Source organism: Xenopus laevis, chromosome 1S (assembly GCF_017654675.1).
Source record: "Xenopus laevis strain J_2021 chromosome 1S, Xenopus_laevis_v10.1, whole genome shotgun sequence".
Classification (NCBI taxonomy): domain Eukaryota; kingdom Metazoa; phylum Chordata; class Amphibia; order Anura; family Pipidae; genus Xenopus; species Xenopus laevis.
This window is the reverse complement of record NC_054372.1, coordinates 117,173,676-117,191,004: the sequence shown is the minus strand read 5'-3', so window position 1 is coordinate 117,191,004 and position 17,329 is coordinate 117,173,676. Positions and strand designations below refer to the sequence as shown.

At 39.7% G+C, this 17,329-nt stretch overlaps 1 protein-coding gene across 3 annotated transcripts in view; it reads left to right on the top strand.

The window, feature by feature from the left end:
- LOC121399433 overlaps positions 1-9,198 on the top strand; it is a 48,024-nt gene extending 38,826 nt beyond the window's left edge. For 2 of the 3 annotated variants that reach the window (XM_041580127.1, XM_041580126.1), the window contains 4 exons: positions 904-1,084; positions 2,277-2,409; positions 3,153-3,260; positions 8,656-9,198. In XM_041580127.1, coding sequence (XP_041436061.1) covers positions 904-1,084; positions 2,277-2,409; positions 3,153-3,221 — 383 coding nt within the window. In that variant the 3' untranslated portion in view covers positions 3,222-3,260; positions 8,656-9,198. Of the gene's footprint in view, positions 1-903; positions 1,617-2,276; positions 2,410-3,152; positions 3,261-8,655 lie in introns of those variants that run through there. The other variant, XR_005965024.1, reaches the window with a different exon arrangement.
- The last annotated feature ends 8,131 nt before the right edge of the window (positions 9,199-17,329 follow it).

Genomic DNA, 17,329 nt, shown 5'->3' with positions numbered 1-17,329 from the left:
AGCAAACAGATTTTTTTTATATTCGATTTTGAAATCTGACATGGGGCTAGACATATTGTCAATTTCCCAGCTGCCTCAAGTCATGTGACTTGTGCTTTGATAAACTTCAATCAATCTTTACTGCTGTACTGCAAGTTGGACTGATATCACCCCTCCTCCCCCCCAGCAGCCAAACAAAAGAACAATGGGGAGGTAACCAGATAACAGCTCCCTACCACAAGACAACAGCTGCCTGCTAGATCTAAGAACAACACTCAATAGTAAAAACCCATGTCCCACTGAGACACATCCAGTTACATTGAGAAGGAAAAACAGCAGCCTGCCAGAAAGCATTTCTCTCTTAAAGTGCAGGCACAAGTCACATGACCAGGGGCAGCTGGGAAATTGACAAAATGTCTAGCCATATGTCGGATTTCAAAATTGAATATAAAAATATCTGTTTGCTCTTTTGAGAAATGGATTTCAGTGCAGAATTCTGCTGGAGTAGCACTATTAACTGATGCGTTTTGAAAAAAACATGTTTTCCGATGACAGGATCCCTTTAACAGTTCACAAAGTTAAGTGTGTCTGGAATGTAGTGGGAGGGCAGGCAGTGAGTTGAAGAGTCTGATAGCTTGTTGAAAAAAGCTTTTGCGCAGCCTGGTTGTTCGGGCTTTAATGCTGCGGAAGCTCATGCCGTATGGGAACAGTGTATGTACATTTAAATAAATAACTTTAATCTAAAATGTTGTAAACGTTTATACATGTACTATAGAAGGCCTGAACTAGTGGAAAAGTTAACTAAGCGCGATAATAAATTGATACTTTACTGATGATACTGTTTAATTTTTTTAATAATAATTTTATATTTTGATGAATAATCATAATACTAATTATTTCTTTTCTGTGTGTATTATTATGCAGCATTCAATCACCGGCTGCCATTTGTAGCAGTTGAAAAAATTAAATATTCTGAAAACGCAATACTTGGGAGAGGAAATTATGGAACTGTATACAAGGGGTACTTTCTTGATACTCCAGCGGCTGTTAAAATTATTCAAAGTGTGCAAAGTCTCGATCACATTCAAGAGATTAAAGTATGTCTGTAAGTATAACTGACTGAGAAAAAACAGAAGTTGGAATATCGGCACTCATGAAAGTCTCGTAATACAGATGCCTTGGTGCAGTCTTCAAACATCAAATATATAACTCAACAAATCCGCACAACTCAGGGCTTCTAAAAAAATTTAAGTATACTTTATTAGACCAAACAGTTTTCCCAGCGTCACTTATTGGAATCTTAGGAATAATTCACACTACGGGTCCTATAGTAAATCAACAGGTACGGGAAGGCATTATAAATTTAACTATTTCATGTTTCCATTCAAAATGCCGGTTCCAGCTCACCCTTAAGGATCGTTGGTCCGGGTGCACCGTGCCCCGGACCCCTCGCTAGTTCACTGGATACAATTTCCCAAAATGATAAAAAATGTGAGATCTTACCCGGACTCCGTTGTGACCCAGGTGCAGCCGCCCTGAGTCCGTCGCTAAGGGAGAACGCAAAGTGGCACACACAAAAGTTCTAGGCAACGCACTCTTCGGATCACCCAAGGAATCGCTCAGTTTTCAGATTTCTGGTAAAAAACTTTAGTTTTATTGAAGATTTAACATTTTAACAAACTGTGTAATCCTGCGCCATGAGGTCTGACGCGTTATTAGACACTAACTGACGTTTCGACTGCTGCTGCAGTATTTTTCAAAGTACTTGAAAGGTCGAAACGTCATTTAGTGTATATATATATTTATATATATAGATAGATACAGCTGCGGATTCTTTGAGCATAGGACTGGCCAGATACGGGATGACTTTGACGTAGTTGGCCAGCTTAAATATATTGTAATATATGGACAAACAATCCCTGTTTTGTTTAAAGGGTAAGACATTTTTTAGTAGCAGTAGCACAAAATGTCTCTGTCTTAAATATATTGATAATGGGTTGAGTACAGAGGACCTCTTGTATTTGACTATGTATTTTGTGGTCACAGCCTCATTGCACCCCCGCTTAATGGTTTTTACAAAAGCACAACTTTCCCTTGTTTGTTATAAATATAGATATATAGATAGATATATAGATATACTGTAGATAGAGATAGATATATAGATATACAGATCTATTGATATATAGATAGATATGAGAGAGAGATTTATTTGAAAGGTGGTGTTACAAATTGACTTTGCAATAACTGCTAATCAGAACATTTTGAGTCTTTGTTAATAATGCTTCTGATTCCTTTAGAACAATGTCACACCCTAACATTGTTAGATTAATGGCCGTTGGACAAAGAGAGAACGATATATTACTCGCTAACGAGTTCATTCATGGAGACACCCTACAGAAAGTAATTCATTCTCCTAAATGCCCAATTAAGGTAATTATCATTTTCAAATGCCTATTTAAATAAATATTTAATAGATATCTATTTATATTCAAATAATAAATAGATAATATCTTAATTCAAATTTAAGAAATTTAATTTTACGTTTTAAATCAACCAAATGACTCCAAAATGGTTTTATGACGTCCCCCATAGGCAAATAAATCAATTCGGCAGCTTTTAGAAGGCGAATAGTAGAATTTTTATTTGTAGAGAGTAAATGATAAATTTAGAAATTTTAATTTGAATATTTTTCTAATTGAATTTGGATTATTGATTTGTCAAATGACCATAAAATAAACTAAAAAATCTATTAAAAAGAATATAAATTTCGATTCAAACTTTGTTTAATCTGTCCCTTAGTAATCTTGTCAGTCTCAAGGGGACACAGGGAACTCGAGGGGATACTCTCAAACCTTAAGGAGGTGTGACATTGAAAAATAAAATGATTAAAGGGGAATGGTGGGTCCACTCAGACTTTACCCATTTGATTTAACCCTTTCAAATCTTTTTTCATGTGTCCTGCTTCTAGGACATGGACAGCCCTCTAGTAAAATGGATTAGTCACAGGACTGACACCATTGTGCTACCAGCAGCTGATTTACTGGTCTCAGAGGATCAGTAAATCTTTTCTATTTAGTTTACATAAGATGATTATATAAATATACATACAGGTAAATATATAAATGACACACGTTGTAAATATTTATGATGTTTAACTTGTTTTGTTTTTGAAGCTAACCTTTGAAGAAAAAGCCTTTGTTAGCATCGATATGTCTTTGGCTATACAATATATACATGAATGAAAAATTATTCACCAAGACATTAAACCAGCAAATGTTATGGTAAGCCAACACAACAGAACAGTGAATTTTTCATGCATATTTATTATTACATTTGTCTTGCCAACAATATTTATTAAAAAGGTTGTTAACCTTCTGGCTAACTTTTTAGTATCTGATAGAATGGACATTAATAATCAACTTTTCCATCTTGTCCATCTCCCTATTCATAATCCCGAAAAATTTGAAATATTAAAAAATGAAAAAATTGCAAATTGTCTTCAATTATCACTTTACATATTGCTAAAAGTATTCTCTAAAGGAAATCCTAACTACAGTGTTAATTAAATAGTTGTCCATATGATTAATAATCTGGAATGATTAATTTGGTATAGTCTATGTGATGACATCTAAAGTTCTCAAATCGATTGAGTTATTACTTAGGATAGACTATATATTATACAACAGCATGAAATAAAGAGAGATGAAGATGTTCGGGGTAAATAGAATACATTTTTTTAACATAAAAAAAGGAAGTTTTTGTATTTAACTGTTAAAACCTTTTCTCTTCAGTCGTAAGGGGGACACCGGGACCGTGGGGTAAACGGTCCCTCCCATCAGGAGGAAGGACACGGAGAAAACATCTGAGCTGAAGCCCTCCTGCTCCTCCTTTATCCCCTGTTCACCTGTAAGGGTGCTAGTTTATAACTTATAACTTAACTGCAAGACAACTCGCACAATGTCAGAATAACAGTTGAACTAGAGTTCAGGGGGGGAGCCAGCAGAGTGGTCAGGACTAGGTTTAGGTCCCAGGGAGGAGCCGGCTGTCGGAATTGAGGGGCCATGCGGGCAACTCCATGCAAGAAGTTGTGTACATCATCCGAAAGGACTATCCTCTCCTGAAAAACAACAGATAGAGCAGACACCTAGGCCTTCAGGGACATAAGACTCAGTCTTTTGTCAAGTCCTGCCTGTTCAAACCTTAGTATCCACGTCAACCTGAATTCCCCAAAGAGATTCTCCTCTATGCTACACCAGTTCCGGTAGGTCTCCCACACCCTGTGGTAAACCTTAGTGGTGGGGGGTTTACGAGCTTTGATCATGGTTTGAATGACATCTTCTGAGAACCCCTTCCACGATATACAAAGTAATAGTATACATACCACCCAAAGGTTTGTACAAAGCCAAAAAAAGGAAGTAATAAGGAGCGTATATACTTGCCACATATGAGAATAGCCCCAACCTTTCGGCACAAATGCCTTTGTCAAGGGGATTCTGATGTGCCACTGGAATGCCAAACATATAAATACACGAATCAATTAAGCGTCAATCAGTTTCTTTTGCGTGCTGCCCGAACTTCTGGGTCTGTGACGTCACAAACGGCTCTTGTCATTTCCACCGATAATTAGTCCGGCGTAATAATGGGGCGTGTTTACACTGCTATGTATGCCAGTCAAAACACCAGGACCTTGTCTTGGCGTCTGTGCCCTCCACCAGTGGATCTCTGCATCTTGTGAAGAACCTTGCTACTTTCCGATTGTCTGTTTGCCATTAGATCAATCTCTGGCACTACCCACCGCTGGACTAGTGTTTGAAAGGCGTTTTGTTGGAGTTCCCACACCCCTGGGTCCAACTGATGTCTGCTTAGAAAGTCAGCCTCCACGTTGTCCAACCCGGGGATGTGTATGGGGGATATCTGAGAGGTGACTCTTTCCGCCCATTCCAGAATCAAACTGGCTTCTCTGTTTGCTTCTTGTGCCTCCTTGCCCATTGATGTATGCCACTGCATTGTCAGAGTGGATTCAAACTGCCTGGTTTGTCAAACGGTGTTCCCATGATTGGAGGGCTCTGAGTATGGCACGAAGTTCCAGTATGTTTATCGGCATTTCTGTCTCCCTCTGTGACCATCGACCTTGAGCAGAGAGGCCTTGAAAGGTGGCTCCCCACCCGGTAAGACTGGCATCTGTGGTCACCATGTGACCCTGACCTAGGCAGCCTGGGGTCAACCACCATAGCAGTGATCTTTTTGCAGCATCTGGAATGGTTAGTCTCTGATGTCCTGTTCAACCTCCTTAGTACTAACGTCTGTGTCGTTAGACTCACAATGCTTTCAGCTACATTTCTGGACTGTGCCTTGATGAGAAGGTTGTCCAAAGTGAGGCATGATGAATACTCCCCGCCTCAAGGAAGGCAGCCATGGATGCCATGATCTTTGTGAAAACTCAGGGTGCCAAAGACAGAGCGAGGTCACGAACTGAAAATGCCTATTTTTAAAAGCAAATTTCAGGAACTGTTCATGGGGTGGGTAAATGGGTACATGCAGATATGCGTTCTGGATGTCTAGGGACACTAGGAAGTCTCCTAGTTCCAGTGCCCTGTTGATGGTACGAAGAGACTCCATCTTGAACCTGTGGTATACCACCCATTTGTACAGGCTTTGAGATCTAGGATGGGCCTAAAGGAACCGCCCTTTTTAGGCACGAAGGGCAGTTCCTTTGTCTCCTGTCTTGAGAAGCCAGTCTATTATGGAGAAAAAGGCCCGCTGTTTGGTTTCCTGTGAAGGAACCCAGGACATAAGAAATTGATTTGTTGGCAAACTGTGGAACTCTAAACGGTAGCCAGTTTGTTTGGACTACCCAAGGATCGTCTAAGTCTGGTCCAGGTGTGCGAAAAAACCTTAAAGGAACAGTAACGTCAAAAAATACGTTTTTTAAAGTAATGAAAATATAATGCAGTGTTTCCCTGCGCTGGTAAAACTTCTGTGTTTGCTTAAGAAACACTACTATTGTTTATATAAATAAGCTGCTGTGTAGCCATGGGGGCAGCCATTCAAAGGAGAAAAGGCTCAGGTTACACAGCAGATAGCAGATAAGCTCTGTCTGTCTAATGGTGTTATCTGTTATCCATTAGTTAACCTGTGCCATATAGCCGTTTTTCAAATTCCGCCATTGCTCCACAGCAGCTTGTTTATATTAACCATAGTAGTGTTTCTGAAGCAAACACATCAGTTTTACCAGTGCAGGGCAACAGTACATGATATTTTCATTACTTTAAAACACTTACATTTTTTGATGTTACTGTTCCTTTAAGGCGACCCCCTATGCATCAGAGGAGAAAGAGGAGGGTTTCTTGTATCCTGATGACTTGGGCTGTGGCTTACGGTGCTGCCACAATGATCTTGCCTTATTGGAGAAACGTCCTTAGAAGGAAGAATGCATGTTTGACGTGGTGCTGGTTGTATCGTAAAAGCAGTCCTTGCGAAATCCCTGATTCCGAAAGGAATGTCCCCTTCTGGAGGAGAATAACGTATTTTGGTTTCTGCTGAGGTAAAATAGTGCTCTTGCCTCCTGTTGCCTGTGAAATGATTTTATCTAACTTGTCTCCAAAGAACTCCGCACCTTGGAAACTGATAGATATGTGACTTCTTGGAGCTGAGATCGGCAGACCACAGCTTCAGCCACATGGCTCTATGCGCTGCCACTGAGAGTGCGATGTCTAAAGAGGCATCTGCTAGAAAATGGTTGGCCTCCTGGATGTAAGAGGCATGCTGTACTACTAGCTCCATGTTCTCTTCCTGTGTAGCCTGTATTAGAGAGCTAGACTAGCTTTCAACTGCTTTCAACCTAGGCAGAGAAAGAGCCGATCCAATGGAAATAGTTAGCTTTGAGGAGACCTTCCTTCTTATTATAAGTGTGGTCCTTAAAGGCCAAAGCGTCTGGGACTGGTAGTGCAGTTGACCTGGAAAGACTTGAAACTGGAGCATCGACCATAGTTGGTGTGCTCCACTTGTCGATGAATTCCTTTGGAAAAGGGTATTGTCTTGAAAATTGTGACATGGAATTTTTTGTCCAGAGTTTTCCGTTCTTCCTGCACAAGGGTCTGCAGTTGTTCATGAGCTGAAATAACAGCTGAGGTCTGGCGTTGTCTCTTAAAGGGGAAGGAAACCTAGTCGGCGCAAACCCTCCACCCCCCCCTCGTGTGTTGCCCACCCTCCCTCCTCCCCCCTGGCCTACCCGTCACGCTGGGCAAATGCCCCTAACTTGTTACATGCGCCAAAAGTCATGCGCAGTAGATCGTACCGGCGAAATGATCCTACTGCGCATGCGCCGTTCACAGCAGGAAGAAGATCGCGTGGAAGAAGATGGCGTCTGTGAACTCCCTGGACTGGACCTGCGCAGAAGGGTAAGTAACAAGTTAGGGGCATTTGCCCAGCGGGACGGGTAGGCCAGGGGAGAGGAGGGAGGGTGGGCAACAAACGGGAGGGAGGTGGGGGGTTTGCGCCGACTAGGTTTCCTTCCCCTTTAAACAGCGAGGAAGTCATCTTCCTGAATGTGTAAGGTCTGTAGTACCATCTCAATAAGGCTTTCGACCCCAGAACCTGTGTCAACTGAGGCCTCCTCTACGGAATCAGAGTATGCCGAGGAGGAAACAATTTCCCCTTCACTAACATTCTCATCAGAGGAGGGACCTGAGGTAGTGCCCCTGAGAGTAGTGACTGTGTGTCTCTGCGGTCTTTACGCTTGGAGGTAGTGGTAGTCACTGCCCATTCTCGCCAGCATCCTGTCTATGGATGAGGCTAGCTGAGGAATGCATTGAAGGTTGGACAGGGATTGAGACAGTGAAATGGCCCAGTCTGCAGCATCGGAAGTGCCCTGGGAAGGGGAATTTCACCCTGTGTAAGGGTCCCAGGGAAAGATCCAATGGGGGAGCCACTAAGTCTGAGGAGAGAGAGGGCTGAGTTGGATTGGGGCTGCAAGTGGAGCAGAGAGGATCTGCTCGGCCCTCTCGAAATTTAGTGAGGCATTTGGAGAAAGCTAGGGAGTCACCCCCCCCCCATTAGAACAAATCCCCCCCCAGCTTTGTGCCATTGTGGGATTTGAATTACAGAGTACCTAAGTCCCCCTGCTGAAGGTCTGATACCGTTAGGGGAGAAGAGGATTAGTGAGTAGTGGAGAGGCTTTGCACCCAGAAAGAAAAGCTGGAGAGGCTGACTGCAACGCGTCAGTGATTGAGAACCAAAACGGACGTAAGGGTTCTAGAAGTCTGGCACTGCGTTGGAGGCTCACATGAGGAGAACAGTCCAGATGACCCAGCCTCACACCTGGTGTTGATGCTAACCATCAATCGCCATTCTCTTAAAAGCCTAACTAGAAGCTAGTCCAAACCTCCCGTTCGAAGGACAGTGAAAAAAAAAAAAATGTTGCCCTTTCAGGTCAACAGGGGATAAAGCTGTAGTAGGAGGGGCTTCAGCTCTGTTTTCTTTGTGTCTTTCCTCTTGATGGGAGGGACCCTTTAGCTCACTCATTACTTTTGCATAGGCCAAAGTGCTAATTGTGACTATTTAAAATAGAAACATTATATAGTAGGAAGGATGCTGACTCTAAGCCTTTTTTTTAAGTGTACTATTGTAATCACAAAGTAGTGGGTCCAATATTTGCATTTTTATTTTCTTTTCCAGATAACCTTTTTAAACAAAAAGGCCATTCTGACAGATTGGGGTTTGGCCCACATGAAAGATTCTGTGTCACTCAATATGGGCAGTCATATGTCCAGAACAATTTTCCCGCAAAACGGTGGAACTCCCTTATACATGTCCCCGGAATGTCAAATACAGTACGAAGCTGCAACCTACCAATCCGATATTTGGTCTTTTGGAATTTTACTTGTAGAATTATTTAGCGGCAAATGCGCGTGGAATGTGAAGGACATGATCTCTTTTAAAAGATTGCTTTCCAGAAATACATAACCGCATGGCCTTGCTGATGTTCCTGCATCAGTTAAAGAGATTGTTACATGCTGTGTTAAGTACAATAGATACGAACGCCCATCTCCCACACAAGTAATCCGGTTTTTAAAAAAAATTCCAAATTTGGATTTCTGTAACCACTATGGTTACATGTGGTAAGATGGTTTCTGTCTACTGGACCTCCTTTTGCGCTCCACTACTGTTGCAACAATTTCTTTAAAGGGATACTGTCATGGGAAAAAAAATTTTTCAAAATGAATCAATTAATAGTGCTGCTCCAGCAGAATTCTGCACTGAAATCCATTTCTCAAAAGAGCAAACAGATTTTTTAATATTTATTTTAGAAATCTGACATGGGGCTAGACATAGTGTCAATTTCCCAGCTGCCCCAAGTTATGTGACTTGTGCTCTGATAAACTTCAATCCCTCTTTACTGCTGTACTGCAAGTTGGACTGATATCACCCCTCCAGCAGCCAAACAACAGAACAATGGGAAGGTAACCAGATAGCAGCTCCCTAACACAAGATAACAACTGCCTGGCAGATCTAAGAACAACACTTAATAGTAAAAAACCATGTCCCACTGAGACACATTCAGTTACATAGAGAAGGAAAAACAGCAGCCTGCCAGAAAGCATTTCTCTCCTAAAGTGCAGGCACAAGTCACATGACCAGGGGCAGCTGGGAAATTGACAAAATGTCTAGCCATATGCCGGATTTCAAAATTGAATATAAAAAAATCTGTTTGCTCTTTTGAGAAATGGATTTCAGTGCAGAATTTTGCTGGAGTAGCACTATTAACTGATTCATTTAGAAAAAAATGTTTTTTACTATGACAGTATCCCTTTAATGTTTAAACGATTTCCTCGGAGACTTAAAGCATGAAGACCCAAATAACTGAAAGATCCGTTATCCGGAAAACCCCAGTTTCCGAGAATTCTGGATAACAGGTCCCATACCTGTAGTATATTTGATATAAATTAGCTGATGTGTAGCCATGGTGGCAGCCATTTAGTCTGAAAATTAAAAAAAAAGGCACAGGAAAATAACCGATAAACAGAATCACATTCTAATCTGATCTAACTGTTCTCTTGTCTACTTTGAAACCTGTGCCTTTTCTCCTTTTTTTGGACTGAATGGCTGCCCCGTTTTGCTACACAGCTGCTTGTTTATATAAAATTCAGAAATCCTGCCAGTTTTCAATAGAAGGTCAACAATAAATTATATTGTCATTACTTTAACCCACTTAAATTTTTTAGTGTTACTGTTCCTTTAAGAATTTGTGAAATTTTTACTAATGCTTTATTCTTAATTTGTCAGCCATTTAAGATTTTAAAGTAAGTTATTGTTTCACATAAAACTTAGCAGTGATGTTTTTTTATAACACTGAATGCACAATTTTTTTTTAATATAGCTTCCATCACCAGAAGGGCAGGACACTAGGAAAGAACAAACTCATACCTCTACAGCTATACCTTCCAATCCAATCGAAATCAGACTTGCTTCAGAGCAAGTTGAAGTAAACAGACTATATGAAAAAAAAAAAAACAGGGCAGAGTAGAGTATAGCTCAAGAGGAATAAGTTTCTTTCATAGTGTCCTGTCCTGATGGAAACTATACATCCACTTATGGGATATAGGTACATGTCTGTTCGAAAAACTATTGAAATCTTGTAAAATTTTAAATTGACTTTTTTTTTGGAAAACATGATGTGATTTGTCTTCATATTTAACAGTTTTAACATTGCCTGTAGCAGTATTGTTATCACCGAATTACCTGTACAAGTCATATTTTGTAACATGAGAATGGTATGGTTCAAAATTTGCAAACATTTTTTTTCAATAAATGCATCAGAAAAAGTGATGAATAGTTTAAAGTGGTCATTTGAGTTATTCTTTTTTTGGATAAGAGTTGTGTGATTTTTCTTAAAACTTTCAATTATAATATTCCGTATCCAAAATGTTTCATTAAAGGTCTTGTACAAAACTTATTTTAAGCTTAGATTTAATAAAGTGATATTTAACATTTGCATTAACTTTTTGTATGATGTAGAGTGAAAGTTACTTGCTTTGCATTTGAATAATCAGGGCTGGCCTCAGGCCTATTGAACCAATATAGTCCTGCGCTCCTGGGTAGTCCAGGATCAGGGGACAGCACAGGTAAAAATTCACCCACCACATAAAGCTGCCCAGCCCACCTCTATTGCCATTGAAAAGTTCCTTATAATTAACCATATTATTTGCAAGTCATTCCTTAAAATATTTGGAATGTTAAATGTGTGAAGGAAAGAGAAAATGTTCATAGTTAGCTTTGTGAAGTAAAAAGCAACATGGTGCTGCTGTGCCTTTTTTTTCTCATGTCAGATGTAGTATAATAATCCTTTCTGTATGTGCACTAATATAAATAGACATGCAATTTAGTTAATTTAACAAACTGATGTACTTTGTTTGTGGAAATATACAAATACAGAGTTTCAAGAACAAAAAAAGAAGTGTGCACACTGGTTAAAACAACCCAATCACTGTAAATGGGGATGAATGACTTACCTGTCATGGTAGATAAGCCAGTGTACAGCTACATGTTGCATTGGTCAGTGGTCTGATGCAAGACGATATACATGCAATATCACTGGAATATACACCTGCATTTACAAAAGCTTTATACTGGTTTCAGTTCCCTATCATATACGATTAGATGATGATTAACTGGTCTAAAAAAAATTGCGGTGAGAGCACAATTTTAGTTAGCATGTTACTATATGTTTTAGTTACCACTACATGTATAGGATTACTGTCAAACATAGAACACATTCAAAAATAATGGATTTAGAGCATCTGACAGTTTAAATGTGTTAATACAACAATTAGCACTAATGTTGATTAATATTTTAAAAAAGTACATGAAATTTTACATTAAAAAAAGCTGGTGCTTTGGGGGAGTCTTTTCATGCCTTGATATAGAGCATACCCTTCATAATGATGTCACTAACAAAATGACAAGAAAGGAAACCAGTGTTAGGTACCAACTTTGAATAGATCCGTACTGTAGCTGATTTGCCTCAATTATCTTGAAAAGTGGTAGTACAATCCATAAAGACTGTTTGACAACAAAATTTCAGCACAGATGAGTACCCTTAAAATGTAGGTCTATATAAATTTATATTGCATAAAACAGTCCTCATCTAAAACAATTCTGCAGCCAGTGGATTGTAACATTTTTCTCAGCAATTATTTGTATGATCTCTAAGACTTTACAGGCTTGGTGTCAAGTATTTGTTGTGTATAGGTGTACTGTCAAATAAAGCCTCCTGTAGGCTGCAATTCCACATAGGAGCTCCTACATGGCTAATAAAAGCACTTATTTAGCACGACCCAGGAACATTTTTGAGGCTAGAGTTGAAACGCAAATCCTTTTATACAAGAATATCAAAAAGGAAATGAATGAATTTGTGTTAGCAACACTACGGATACAGTTGCTACAGCTTAATTGCAGCTGTACCTTTTGAAGACTAAGCAAAGAGAAAAATCCCCATTTTCTAATTTTCAACCTATAAATAAACCCAGCTCTTCTAGACTTTTTTTTAAAAATTAAGTTGTTACATTTGGATTCTCCTTCCCTTACTTCCTCTGAATGCTGCAGACAGAGTTTCTGTAGATGGCATCCAGCTGCTCTGCACAGAAATGAAGTCATGCCAGTACTTTGCAAGCCTGGGAAAGAGGGGTGGGTATTTTTTTCTGTGAAATATCAAACCCGAAATTATCATGAACAATCTTTTCCAGGCAATGTAACATCTGTTCTACAGAGAAGTGGTTCCTTTATAAGGAGTAAATTAGAATGAGGGATTGTATTTGCTGTTACATTCCCTTTATAGTTTTTACTGCCAAGCACAACTTGCTGACAAGCTGGTGGTCTATATGGCAAGAACGTACTATTAATGTTCTCACTCTTCTTTGGCGGCTTCAGCACTGAATGCACCCTTGTCAACGAGTCTGGTGGCTGTCATGTATGTCCTGCAACTTAATATTTGCAGGCCCAATCTCAAGCAGCAGCTTTGCACTCATGGACATCCATGACCCTGTGCCGATGCAATTGTAACTTCTGCTCCAGGAATGGTCTAAGTTGACTTTATTTTAAATATTTCTTTTTTTACATTATGTACATTTAAACACATACTTATACACACTGTAACCCAACTCTTACAAGTATACAAAAAATGTTTTACTAAAAGTTTCCAGTACATTTTTTGGGCTTTTACCACACGTGAATCAGGTGTTATCTTTATGTAGCGGGGTAGATGTGACCCATTAAATTAGTATGCACAAGGTACATTTTGGGGCATCTACATATCACATACTAGCATCTCAGTGCATATTGCTTCCATCATTGCATACATAATTAGAATAATGTATTTATCCTTATTCAGAAATGCATACTATAAATTTTTATTAATTTAATGCATGGAGATCTATTTTAAGACAATGTTAGATGTGCACAGCTTTCTCTTGTCTGCCCTAGTGTCAGTCCAGATGTTAGGTGTTTGTTTTCATTCACCTCTGTAGGAAGGACAGACAATTGAGTTTTGATACCTCACACTGTAAATATAGGTAGTCTGCAACGCCTCATAAGTGCTTTGTCATGTTTTAGAGGCAAAGAACAGTAAAAAAAATTTTTCTACATAATTTCCTTTTACTAGGACTTGTTCAGTGTCACACAGTGCTGACCTTTTTAAAACAAGTGTCTGCTGGCACAAAAAGGACTTCAGACAGGGGACAAGCAGAAGTTTACTTCATAACAGAGTCAGGATCATAAAGGGATAGAGACCTTCCCTGGGTACTAGGGACATGCAGAACTGTCTTAATAGCACCTATCCCATAATGGAGTACTTAGAGAGTGTGGATTGAGTGAAGGGCACACATAGCTGTGCTACTAGAACTGTATCCATAAGAGCGAGTGGAATAAGACACCCTGGACGGTCATGGACAGGAAGAGCTGTCCACTAGGAAAAATATATGTAATATAAAACATAGGTGTTACTGACACCAGATACGTTAAAAGAATGCACAAGAAGCGGTAAATAAGTAAAAGAGATCTCGTTAGTCCTGAGACACGTGGTGTGAAAATGCAGAAACTACACAATCGTGTTGCTGGGCGACATGTCAAACCCTGGAGGAGACAGACTCACAAAAAGACATCATGGAGTTAGTACAGTCAGCTAAAAAGCAAGAGAAAGATAATAAGCTAACTACATGTAGGGTGTGCAGACATTCCCCAAAAAAATCAAAACATAATTATTGCCCTCATTGCAACATACTCCAAAGGAAGCAACCATACCAGTGCCTCGTACTTTCACCACATACTACTCAGACACAGCCTTGACAGTAGTTGGCCTCATCACAAAACACCACCCAGAGGCCTATAGATGAGAGCCCTATAACAATAGCCTGGTAGACTGATCCAATTGTCCAAACATCAGACAAGGTAATTTCTCCAATGGGTTATGAAAACGAGGGCCCAAAGTGGAGTGAAAATGTGAAACACAGGGCTACAACCACACTCACTCTTTCCTCAGAATCTGAAAAAGGACTGGCTTCTGCTACAGCAGGGGAAGATACAGATCAGAATACAGATAGTTCAGAACAACAGTACTTCCAAACAGACTCAGACAAACAGGAAGAGGAGATGGGGTACTTCAGTGGCAACCCTTGATGTGTATAAAATACTACTAACGGAGATGATGCAGACGCTTTAGATGAAGGACGAGACAGCTGCACTGTCAAGGGCAGCCAGACTTCTCAGAGTTCAGAAGAAAAAAAAAAAATTAAAATTTTGAACTCCATCACTCATGCTTAGGGTTGCCACCTTTTCTGGAAAAAAATACTGGCCTTCCTATATATTTATATTTTTTCCTGAATAATAACATTGGGATCAACCAGCATTTTTACCGGCCAGGCTGGTAAAATACCGGCCAGGTGGCAACCCTACTCATGCGATTGACAGAGTGGTCACAACCGGAACACAGGATCGCTTTGACACAGAAATTCTTTTGAAACGTATCTGGAACCCGAGGAACAACAAAAGAAGTGGCACAAGACAACCAATGTTGATTCAGCAGTAGAACGACAAACTGCCTTACCGGCAGAAGAGGCAGCATTTAAGGGCCCATTAGACCAACGCATGTAGTCAGTGCTAAAATGGTCCAACACACAGGCAGCAGCAATATTCAGACCAACGGCAGCCTCAGCAGGCTTAACCCACAGAAGCAGACATTGGGTGCAAGAGTTAGCCCAACGTCTACCGACAGCAACTACAAAACGAGGTAGCAAAGCTATCCGCTGCCTTAACATTTCTACCAGAGGCCGCAATGGAGGTCACTAAACTGCCAGCCTAAACCAAAGTAAATGTGGTGGCATCAGGAGGCCTGTGTCTAAGACACTGGACAGGAGAATCCGCATACAAACTAAAGCTGGCGACAGACGCAAAGATCCGATCGTATGAATCAATGTATGATCGGACCTTTCCATCTCCCGACCTGCCACTAACCATTCAGATCAAAGTCTTACCATTCCGACCAAATACAGTAGTTTAGTTTAGAACAGATCAGCCGATTTTCTGCCCGACAGCAATCGTACGATAGACAAAGCTATTGAGTTTCCCACTGAAAATTGTACGATCGGCAGTACATGCAGAAATATTACTCGCAGCCGACAGAAAATTTAAAAACCTGTCCGATCGACAGGACAGGACGAAAAATGTTGGGACTCTCCACACGTTAAGAAAATCGTACGAATCCTTGATTTGTACAATGAGATCTTTGCGTCTATGGCCAGCTTTAGACTTATCTCTTAATTTCACAGGAGAGTCCCTATTTGGACCTGACTTGTGACAGTGGCACAATAAACATTAATCCAACCACAAATTAAAATTAACCACCAAAGAAAGGGACAGCTTTTGGATGTCCATTAACATCAGTACTGACAGTAGGGTCGACTATATAAAAAGGAATTTTGTACTCACCAGAAAAAAAGTTTTTAGTAGGCCCGAACTGAGTGCAGTAAGTCCCACCCAGGCTGATTTTTAGTCTGGGCATAGGGACATCTTTCTATCTTGAGCTTGACAACAGAAAGCATATGAGGAGGTTGAAACTAACTATATATACAACGTGAGGGACCAGGAGGTACAAAAAAAATAATTCTCTGTAGTGTCTACAGAGGTAAAAGAAGACAAGACCAGTAATGTCTGCACTTACAGTTTGGGACTACTAGAAAGGGAATTTGCAGTGAATACAAAATCCCTCTACATTGAAAGAGAGCAATAATTTTAAGACATATTTGACAGGATTCAACACTATTGATTATATAGTAGGAATAGTTGAATAGCAGCCTTTAGATGTCAGAGACCAATCATATCAATAAAATGAATGAAAGATAGTATGATAGACATTAATAGCTTGCACAAAAGTTTGGGGTGGACAAAGTTGCAATCTATTTATAATGAAGTCAAAAGATGCAGAAAGTATTTGATAACAGTCAAAAGCTTGACCACGTGTCTTTGGCATAGTATATCCACGCTGGAGCAAAAATTGGCAAGATAAATTTCTAAACTCTTCACTGGCTACAAGAAGATGTTGTCCCGCTACTGCTGCAAAGTTTTCAGCATAATTTCTGAGTAATGGATCTAAAAAAAAATATTGTTTTCTTTCCCTAAATAAAAAAAGAGAAAACAAATGTTATTGAACTAATTGCATTATGAACATTTAAATTATGTTATTAACAATAACCACATGGTGGACATAAACAAATGACTCTAGAGAATGGAGATCTGAGGATCCCTTACCTAAAACTATAGACAAGTTGTGTAGGTCTGTATTGTTAAGGGGCAAATGCAGGAGGCACATAGGGGTCACCCCTACAAAACCTCACAGATAAGATGTCTCTGCTGCCACTTCATAAGTATTTTCTTTAATGTAGATGTGCATTACAAGATCGTGTTAAGTTTAATGTAATCTGCATGTGTGAAATCTAGTTCACATTAAATTAAAGTTTAAATTGTAAACATCTCCAATATTACTAATATTTATATATGTTTCGCAAAGAGCTGTTAATAGAATACTAAACCTGACAGTTGAAAAATAATAGGAGTGCCATTTTTTTAATTAAAGGAGAAGGAAAGGTAAAATACAAATACAGTTATATATATTGGGCCTTGAGTGAAGAGCTACTTACAGAAATGCTGCTGCTATATGATTTCCCCTTGAGCAGTATTCCGAGAGATATGTGAAAAATATTGTAAATTTCAATATCTGCTATATAAGGGCTTGCACATGCACAGGATCAATCATCCAAGCCATGCGCATGTATAAACAGTTTCTGTATATCCCCCAGGCAAG